General features: G+C 34.7%; 1 protein-coding gene across 2 annotated transcripts in view; it reads right to left on the bottom strand.

Annotated features, from left to right (window-relative positions):
• The window catches only part of SPIRE1 (spire type actin nucleation factor 1), a 252,372-nt gene that overhangs the window by 65,049 nt on the left and 176,480 nt on the right, over positions 1-10,843 (bottom strand). For both annotated transcript variants that reach the window (XM_069099610.1, XM_069099609.1), the window contains exons 5-6: positions 5,742-5,819; positions 1,352-1,516 (exon numbers count right to left, since the gene is read on the bottom strand). In XM_069099610.1, the coding sequence (XP_068955711.1) occupies positions 1,352-1,516; positions 5,742-5,819 (243 nt within the window). The remainder of the gene's footprint in view (positions 1-1,351; positions 1,517-5,741; positions 5,820-10,843) is intronic.

Genomic DNA, 10,843 nt, shown 5'->3' with positions numbered 1-10,843 from the left:
TCCAACTGCTTGCTGGACATCAACCTAGATATCCCACGGAAATCTCAAATTCAAAATATCTGTCTGTCTGTCTATCTATCTACATATATATATATATATATATGTGTGTATATAAAAAACAACCCTAAATCCACCTCTCTCTGCTAGTTTCCTTCTATGAAGCACACCACCACTCTTTTAGTGATCGAGCTTGGAAACTTCAGAGTCATCCTCAACTCTCCGTTCTCTCGTACATCTGTATCCAATCAGCAGTTAAGTCTTCTTAACCTTACCTCCCTAACATCTTTCGTATCCATCCCCTCTTCTTGTCTCACACAGTCTTCAACCTGGGGTTAGGGTCTTCAGCACCTTGCTTGCACCTGGGCAAGGAGGCAACAGCCTCCTACTTAGTCTTCCTATATCTAACTTCTTTCCTCTTTTATTCATCTTCCACATAGCTATCAAAGGGAGATTTGATTCGTAAAGCACACATCCCTGTCTCTTTTGCAGTGTGTCTCTCTCCAAGAATTCATTCCTGTCTCACTCCAGACTAAAAAAACTACAATGTTTTCCTGGTATCTGAGATAAAATGCAAACTGTTTTACTATGGCTCTAATTTCTCTTCCAGGGAGATTAGAGATTACTCTCCTTCACACTAATTTGCTGTTCCCTGTGCACGATCTTCCATCTCTTGCCACTGTGAAATTGAACAAGCTACTGACCATTCTTCTAATGCTCCCCCTTTTCTTTCCAACACTTAGAAACACTAAGGCTCACCTCAAATGCCACCTCCTTCAAGAAGTCTTTCCAGATTCCCACAATTGTTAGTTCACCCAGGAAACAAAAACATAGAATAATTTTGAAGTTATTTGACAGGAATTACAACTCATAGACATATGGTAAAGCACTGACAAGATATTCTGCATCACTGTAGGAAACACCCAAATTGATAGGCTCACAGAACCTTTTGAGTATATCCTGTATTTTACTTGTATGTGAACATGCTGAATGCAAGATTCCTGAGCACTGGGACTAACCTGTTTTTGTCTTTGTGTTCCCAGTGATTCGCACAGTGCCTAGCATCCAACAGACACTCAATAAATTCTTGCTGACAGATTGATAAAAAATATAGAAGTAAAGCAGACTCTCCACAGTCAGAAAGCAGCAGAATATGAGGAATATAAGACAATAAAAGAAACTAAATTCACATTTTGGACCATATATTTTACCAAACACTGGATGGATGCAGTTCTTAGTAAAAAGGAGCAAACTAAATAAAAAATACATGATTCATATAGTCATTTTCAAATAACAAATAAGGATAGAAAAAGAATAACCATTAGATTTTATTATAAACCTTTTTGTTACTTACCATTACCTTCCTCAAAGTGTAGCGTTTGCAACGAATGTCATCCATTAACATCTCGTAAGGTGTGAGCTGATATTCAATTGGCAAAGGATTATACTGTCTCTCTTGAACCTTCTTCAGTTTTACACCATTCCGCAAATCCCTCATCACCTGTACCCAGAATCGAGCCTAAGGAGAAAAGGGAAAAAAACAACGCCAATGTGAATACATGTCAATGTTTTCTTCTGAAATGTCCAAGCAATATAAATTAAAAAGATTCTTGGACTCCCAGTAGCCTACAAGAGGAAATGATAAGAATTTAAGGTGAGAAAAGGTAATGTTTGTGTGAGGTGTTGAGACTGATCTCTCTCTTAAAAACCTGAGTTTAACTCATTTTCACAGGCTAATAGTAAATTTTTAATTCCTTCATCTTGCCATCATTAGTGGTAAATCACAATCTATTTTTCAAGTTAAATAATACTGACAACTTGTACTCAAGAAAAGACTTGTGACAACAGAAAGGACAAAATGTCCATAAACGAGAAAATTAAAATTAAGGAAAACATACATTCTCAAAATATACAGTATGGTAATGGAAAGAAGGGTCAACTAGGAGTCAAAACCTTAGGTTTTGATCCTAATCAGAGGTAAGTAACAGAGCCAATACCAAAACCTAAGTCTTCTGACTTGTAAACAAAAGTTAAATTTGCATAGTACTCTGCAATTTATAAAGTGATTTCACAAATTTCACAAAATTTAAAACAATATCACAAAAAGACCATTTGATCTTTATAACAAACCTTCAAGGTAGGTAGGACTCAAATATAATTCCATTCCCTGAACCTATCCCTACCTATTTTTTTGAGAACAAAGAAACCGAGTCTGCTTCTTCTTCCTAAAACAAATGGTTGGGAGTGGGGGGAGAATTGAGGAAGATGAGATAATACCTGCATTCTGCCTTCCTCTCATGATTGTAAAGATTAAATGAGATATTTGTGAAATTCCATTTTAAGTCATAAAAAGCACAATAATTAAACGATTATAGTTATTATACTATAATCTAAGGTGTAATAGTCTACATTCAAATAAAATTGATGCAATATTTAACTGAAAAACTATAAAGCTCACTGAAATGACCAAATAGATCAGTCACCTAAATTTACTAGAATATAAATTCAGACATATTTTCAAATTTTTAGTATACATGGAATTATTCTCTGAATACTTTTTTCAAAGAAATTCTAAATAATATAAGTAATCTTACTCTTTATAGTGTGCTGAAATGTGTCACAGATTTTAATAGTTATTGTAATAGTATAAGTGAAGACTGCTTTAAGAAAATGAGATAAATTAAAATTTAATTTATAAAACACATATTTGCTTTTAATCAGAATTTACACACACAATATTCTTTTCATTAGTAAGGTCACACAGCATAATACAATTTACAAAAATTTAAACTCAACTCTTCTACAAGTCCATTCAATTTAAGAATAGATTAATTATGAAAAGTGAGGCATAAGTGTTATTGTACTTTCCTGGGAAAAAGAAATAGACTTGTTCCACTTAGCCCTAAAAGGCAGAACCAGGAACAATACAATGAGGTATGTGTCCCTTAATGTAAGAAAAGACTCTTAAATTTTAAGAGTTAGAACTACCCAAAAGTGAATGGGCTACCTCAGGACATAGGCCATTACCTATTGCTGGGGACTCTAGAGGCAAAAGACAGATGACCATTCGTCAGATAGGTTGTGGAAATAATTTCTTATTCAGGTACTTTTGGGACCAGATGGCCTCTGAGTTAACTTTCAACACTTCAATCGGCGATATTGTACTGGTTTTTTAATCTTTATCATTCTAGGGAGTTTCCTGGACAAATATTTTAAAATTCCTTTCCCATTCAAGATGTTCTAATGCCTTTTTCATTCTTATTTCCTTTTCTTCTTCTATTCCATTTCATTTTATTATTCTATCCCCTCTAGTAGTTAAATATTTGAAAGATTTACAAGGGGGAAAAAAAGAACTAAAATGTGGTTTCCTTTGGAATAAACTAATGCTTCTCTTATTAGTGGTCAGACCAGTTCTTAAAATTATATTGTTTTAGGCACTTCTAGCAGATCTACAAGAGTTAACGTTTGTAATGGTGGAACTTCTACCTTGGGACCCCACTGTCTTGACTGTAGATGCCTCTTATGGACCACTATTTCAAGAAAGTCTCAGTCATCATTCTTCCCTCTCTCCTTTCAGGCTCTCTCCTCCATAGTCTCTAATTGCTTAACACTTTCTTCCTACTTCTCCCTCTTCCAATTCTGGACCGTGAACCATTATCTTAACTTTCCTAATTAAAGTGATTCTCCTTAGCAACCACTCTCCCATGGGTGTTGCCTCCAAAGTTCCTTAAAAGCCTGAAATGTTTTAGCTTTCATATTTGTATTCTAAGGGTTTAGCATAGTTATTGACACATGATAAATGATTCACAATTAATTAAATTATTTATAGCAAATGAATTTATATTAATTAAATAAGTTTATGATATAATATTTACATATTATAATAGTTATATATTGTAATATTTATATTCAATAAATTGCTTAAACACTTAGTGGTGATGATGTGATGACCATAATAATACTGATGTTAGCTAACATATAGCACTTACTATGAACCAGGCATTGGGCTAAGCACTTTTTTGAATGATATCTCATTTGATCTTCACGACCACCTTGCAAGGTAGGTGCTATTATTATCCCCATTTTACAGATGAAGAAACTGAGGCAAATAGAAGTTAAATGATTTGCCCAGGGTCAACACAGCTACTAAGTGTCTGAAGCCACATTTGAACTCAGGTTTTCGTGACTCCAGGCTCTATCTATTGAGCCCCTCAGCTACCTATCATTATTACAAATTATTCTTTTATCAGCACAACGGTTTCTGTGAGAGGAGACTAGGTGGTTTCTTTTGTAACATACTTGAAAGTAGCAGCTGCAGTTCTTTAAAACATACTCTTTCATTTTTTTTACTAATTAATAAATGCTTTTCCATTCATTCATCCACTGGAAAAAGCATTGGGTTTGGAATAGTAAGAGCTAAACTCTACCCTGGCTCTTCTACTTTCTGGTTATGTGACCCTGGAAAAGACGTTTAACCCTTCTGAGCCTCAGTTTCTTCATTTGTAAGGTGACTGGGTTGTCCTAGGGTATCTTTAAGATCCCTCCAGATCTACCTCCTGGAGCCCTAGGAACCCATAACTTTACCTATTCACAGAATTCATTAAGTCCCTAGAGTTACTGTTTATATAATAAAAACAAAGATCATATGATCACAGGATTCAGAGACAGAGGGAATCTTAGACATCATCCAATCTAACTCTCATTTTACAGATGAGGAAATTAAGGACCAGAAAGGTTGGGCAAAGGTTAGGTCACAAAGGAAATAAAGGGCAAACATTTAAGTCCCATCCTTTTGAGGCAGCTAGGTGGTGCAGTGGATTGAGAACCAGGCCTGAAGTCAGGAAAACTCGAGTTCCAATTTGACCTGACAGGAGAACTAACTGCATAACTCTAGGCAAGTCACTTAGCCAATCCTTGCCTTGGTTTCCTCACCAGTGAAAAAGGGGTGATAACAACACCTCTCAGGGTTGTTGTGAGGCTCAAATTAGATAATAACTGTAAAGTGCTTACCACAGTCATGGTTTACAGTAAGTTCTATATAAATGATAACTATCATCATCTTCTACCTACTGATATAATAAAAAAAATACATAATAATAAAAATAAAATATTGGCATGTACAAAAAAAAGGTGAGCAACCCATTAACATTAGTAAAAAGTACCCTTACATCCACATTTTGGATTCCTTAATAAAAAAAATATGAAAAGAAAAACTTGATTTCAGTGACCTGAATAACAAATTCCTTAATACTTATGGAAAATTATCTTAAATTCTTCTTTTAATTCTTGTTATGCTAAGAACAGAACTTAAACTCAGACTTTTTTTTTTTAAGCAATTGGGGTTAAGTAACTTGCTCAAGGTTACATGGTCAGGTGGGTGCTAAGTGTCTGAATCCGGCTTCGATCCCCAGGTCATCCCGACACTGGGGCCGGTACTCTTACTCGATGAGCCACCTGGCCACCCCAAACTCAGACTTTCAATGTAGTACTATTGTGCTACTTGATGACTGCATGTGTTTTTTTTTAAAGGCCAAACACTGAGATCCTTTTATAAGACTGGAAACTAAATTTTAAAAAATTTAATGGTTATATTCTGAGTAGCAAACTAAGTATTCTGAGTGTATCTAGTATTGTCAGACTATACTAACACCATAGAAAGTCTTTAAAATATGAAATTAAATCATAGCAAGTCTTTCCTAAAAAATAAATAAAATAAAAAATAATCATTTTAAAGGGAATCTTACCCAGTCAGCATTTTTCAGCTCATCTAGGTCTGTACTGGATTCATCACTCTTTTCCATTTCTTGAATCTTCTTAAGATTCTGTCAGTTAAGAAAGAAAATGACACAGTTAAGCAAAACTATTGAAGAAAATTTAATTGAGCCACTTTGCAAAAATTAAAATATCTACTGATTTCTTCAAAGAAATCATAACTATGTGGCAGCTAGGTGAAGAAGTGAATAGAGCACACGCCCTGGAGTCAGGAAGACCCAAATTCAAATGTGACCTCAGACACTTGGCAAACTAGCTGTGTGACCTTGGGCACGTCATTTAACCCCAACTGCCTTGCCTTTTCCCCTCCAAAAGAAATAAAACAAAAAAAGAAATCATAACTATGACTCCTCCACAGTCTCTAGAAAACAATCAGTATTTAGATGGCTTTTTTAAGTTTCTCCTAGAGTCAAAGGAATAGACTAGAAAATTGCAGACCTTTTTTTAGTCTTATGTATTGACTATAACCTATACATTTCTGGGACAGCTAGGTGATACAGTGGATACAATGTCAGGCCTTAAGTAAGGAAGACTCAACTTCCTGAGTTCAAATCTGGCCTCTAACATTTATTAGCTGTTTGACCCTGGGCAAGTCACTTAATCTTGTTTGCCTCTATTTCCTCCTCTGTAAAATGAGCTGGAGAAGGAAATGGCAAACCCCTCCAGTGTCTTTGCCAAGAAAACTCCAAATGAAGTCATGAAGAGTCAGACATGATTGAAACAACTAACAACAACAATATAAGTTTCTGTGTCAGTACATTAGGAAGTCATCTTGACTCATGGCTGTCAAGTGATTTTTCTCAGTAAAACAGTCCATGTGATAACTGAACTTTCACCACCACTAACAAGTCCATATCAACACAGTCATCAACCAATCAAGGGTATTAGAATACTGCTGGGAAACTACCTGAGCTCTGATGGATGCTTCACGCATACATGCCTTTTTTTTTTTTTAACATTTCTATAGCACTAAGTGCCAGGCACTATGCAAAGCAATTTAAAATTATCATCTCATCTGATCCTTAACAATCCTAGGAGGTAGATGCTATTATTATTATTGCCATTTTTGCAGATACAGAAATAGAGACAAGGAGATGTTAAGTGACTTTCCCCAAGTTCCACAACTAGTAAGCGTCCATAAGTAAGCTAGTTAAGAGGCTGGATTTGAACTCAAGTCTTTCTGTGTCCCCTGTGCTTGGTACTAAAAGGGCTTTGCAATGGTGCAGCAATTCCTTGGCTCCCACTATAGGGAAAAGGATGAGTCAAAAAGGATTGACCTACTGAACTGTCAAGAATCACCAGAATGAATTCCTTGATCATTGTTCAGTTTAATGTGAACTTCAGAGAGTAGGTGTTGTAGGGTGTCTGCTTTCTACTCAGGTAGCCATCTTGGTCAGAAGTCTTAGTTTTCCTTTATCATCATAAATTTTAGGAAAGAGCAGCCTCTTCCCCCTAAAGTGATCTTACTTATTGTTAAAAGAATAATCCAGATTAGGGCTGCTCTTTGTTGGTTCCTTTACCTTCAGAAGAATGAAACTATCATTAAGGCAAAAGAATTTATTACCTGACTTGCAACTTCGGCAGATACAAAGAGATATATGGAGAGGTAGACACAAGAGAGAGGAGTTGACGACTGTCTAGACCTGTGAAGTTTGTGTCATCATTACTGTATCATGATCTCAATCTTACAATCTGTTTATGTCCAGTTCGACTGTAGAATATTTCATATAATGCAACATTACTGTCACACAACATAACAATATTGCTTCATTAGAGCTGTACCAAAAGGTTTTCACCCTTTGATTCCTTAATTTCCTCATGAGTATATTTTCTTGATATACAATGACACACATACCACCATTCTGATTCCCTTGTACATCAATTGTTCTATTTGTAAAGGGGCCACCCATCCAAAGTCTTTTATTGTAGTCATCAGTCTCAGTCCACCACTGTCATTGAAATTGAAACTGAAGTCAAATTTGTCTCCTTACATTAGTTAATTTTTATTTTACTTTGCTTGTTACTCATACTTTGTGCATTTACTCTTAGGCATCTGAGGCCCTGGGTTTTAATTACTGGTTCCTTTCTTGGATTTTCATCTTCTATGGATTTATGGACATCTTTATTGCTATTCTTTCAACACCGTGCCTATTTTTTATGGTAGGTATATAGTTAGTTTGTTTAATATATTTTAGATAGTTTTTCCCCATCACACTGTTTTGCAGTTGGCCCTTTTGATTAAATTTGCAGGACTCCAGGGAAAAACATTCTTACCAGCTCTACAACGTCAGAACTTTTTATTTCTAATAAAGAGCTTTTTGTGATTCCTCTTCATTAAAGAATTTTTGTGGGTGTTGAGGGGGAAAGGAAAAACTCTATAAGGTGAAAAACAGACTTCAACTTTAGACGGGAAAAGTCTATACCCTTTATCAGTGGTTTACAAACTTTTTGGGTTCAGGAGAAATTTATACCCTTAAAAATTACAGAGAACCTAAAAGAGCTTCTGTTTGTGTGGGTTAGAGCTATCACTATTGGCCACATTAGGAATTTTAAAATATTTGTGTGTTCATTTTAAAATAACTAATAAACCCATTAACTATTAAAATAAAAATTTTACAAAACACATTTTCCAAAAATATTAGTGAAAAGAGATGTATTATTTTACATATTTTTAAAAAATTTTCTTTAAAATCTTGCTTAGTAGAAGACAGTTGGAAGATTCTCCTATCTGCTCCTGCATTCAATCTGCTGCAATATGTTGTTTTGGTTGAAGATATGAAGAAAATATAATCTCACATAGATATGTGAGGAGTATTTTAATGGGCAAATAATATATTACTATTCTGAAAATAGTTTTGACCTTGTGGAACCCCTGAAACGGCCTCAAGGATCTCAATGTCCATGAACCACACTTTGAGATCTGCTGACCTAGATGAACAAAATTCCACCAATAAAAATAAAAAAGGTGAAATATACATGTTTTTTTAAAAATCAATTAGGTAAAAATGAATCAATAACCATATTTTCTTTCTATACTCATAAACTGAGTTGTAAATTGATGAAAACTAGATAATGGAAATATTGATGACTACTCTGAAAAGACCTGAGCTCAAATGCAGCCTCAGACACTTAAGCTCTGTGATCCTGGCCAAATTACCCAAACTGTGTCTGCCTCAATTTCTTCATCTGTAAAATGGGGATAATAGTAACACTTCTCTTCCAGGGTTTTATGAGGATAAAATGGGATAATATTTATAGGTCACTTTGGAAACTCTCAAATATGATATAAATATTATTTTTAACATTTTATTACCATTATCATTGTTAACAGACCCCAAAATGCTGCTCCCAAAGAACTTTATATACATAGCAAGTGATGTATAACTTGCATAAATGTCCCCAAAACATTGTTACTGCCTGAAAATATCATAAAGAAATATATTTCTTAGATGCCTATATTGTGCCAAAGATCAAACCTAATGATCTTCAGAGTCTTTTAGATTCATAATAGGAAAACAAAAAGCATAAAGGGTTGGAGTTTATGGAAACTGTTTTGCTGGAGGATGAAAAACAGAGAAAAGAGGTATTTGTAAGTGAGTTTATAGTATTTTCTTTAATCTGGCACTACTGATATTTTGATGGGGATGTGTATTCTCCTTGCCCTGAATCACAGAATTTTAGAATTGGCAAAGACTCTGAGAATTAGGGACAAATGGAGTCAGGGGCTAATTTACTCCAAGTAATCCCAAGTACTTTCCCTACTCTGTAAGACAATCACTCAACCAGAGAAGAAATATAAGTCTGGAGGTGATTGCACAGGTTCCTAGGAAAGTGGAAGATCATGAGAATGGAAAAAGATTGTTTTGACTATTCATCAGATTAGTTATGTATTTTTTATGTTTTGACAGTTTTTGTTGTGTTAAATAAAGCCTTTCTCAAATTCAATGTATTAACTTGAGGGCTTGCACTGAAGGTGAAGGTAAAGATTTTCTGGAGAGATCTAGGAAATTCAGAGTTGGGAGTACAGGCCAAAAAGTAAATTACTTGTGAATGCTATTGGTCCATGTACATCCAGACCTCCTGGATCACAGACAACATAAACAATTAAAATGAAAAAATAACCTACTCCTCTACCATTGTAAGAAAGATTTTCTTCCCAGCTCTTAGAATTCATTTGAGTAAAAAAAAAAATTAAGGAAATAAACTTTATTGATCTAAGTTATTTCAAGTGTCAAGTTTTCTTTGCCATAAAAATGGTTTGTGAAAAGAATGGTTTGTGAAATTTCAAATATAAATACCTTTTTTACTCCTTCACAAAACATAAAAAAGTTATTAATAAGAAAATATCTAGAAAATCCCCGTCCCACTAGGCCTTTATGTAATTATAATTCTGATTTGAGCTCACCAGTGAATGAATAGAAAATATTAAAAAAATTTAACACTGACTGCATCAAAACAAAGACATGATACATATGATTAGTGTCAGACTTCTGTTCAGCAATAAAATTAAATGAATCTTGGAAAGTAGTTACAGACTTATTGGCCTGACACTGGAAAATTATATCCTAGCAATTATATCTTTGCCTTTCTAACATGATGTTGCTGATTTTTGCCTGAGCAAATGACAGCTGCTTCAATATACTTGGAATATGGTGAGAAGTTCTATCTAGAAGAAACCACGTGGCAATTCGCTATTTTTCAGACACATTCTCCAACTAGTAATTATGATTTCTTTGTGTGCCAAAGTTTTTGCTCATTCTTTAAAAAATTACTTTCACAAATAAATTGTTCAGAGCAATTTGAACCCATTTATATTGGTGAAAATGATATGTCAATTGACCCTTTTGAACAAAACAAAAAGAAGAAAAAAAACTCTTGAGGATCACAGAAATTCTGAGTTGGTTAGAAGGGACGAAAGAGATCATAGAGTCTGACCTGTACCCTTCTACATCCTTTGTACCTAGTACAATCCTGGCTCAAGGCATTTAACAAATACTTGTTGATTGAGAGAGATCAGGAAAATATCTGTTTCCAGACCAAGTAGGAGGCTATTACAATTTTCTAGGTGAGAGGC

The sequence above is a fragment of the Petaurus breviceps genome, unplaced genomic scaffold (genome assembly GCF_028583685.1).
Source record: "Petaurus breviceps papuanus isolate PSGF00001 unplaced genomic scaffold, PetGlider_PUasm1.0 38, whole genome shotgun sequence".
NCBI lineage: Eukaryota > Metazoa > Chordata > Mammalia > Diprotodontia > Petauridae > Petaurus > Petaurus breviceps.
The sequence above is the reverse complement of the archived record's forward strand: the minus strand, read 5'-3'. Positions and strand labels throughout refer to the sequence as shown.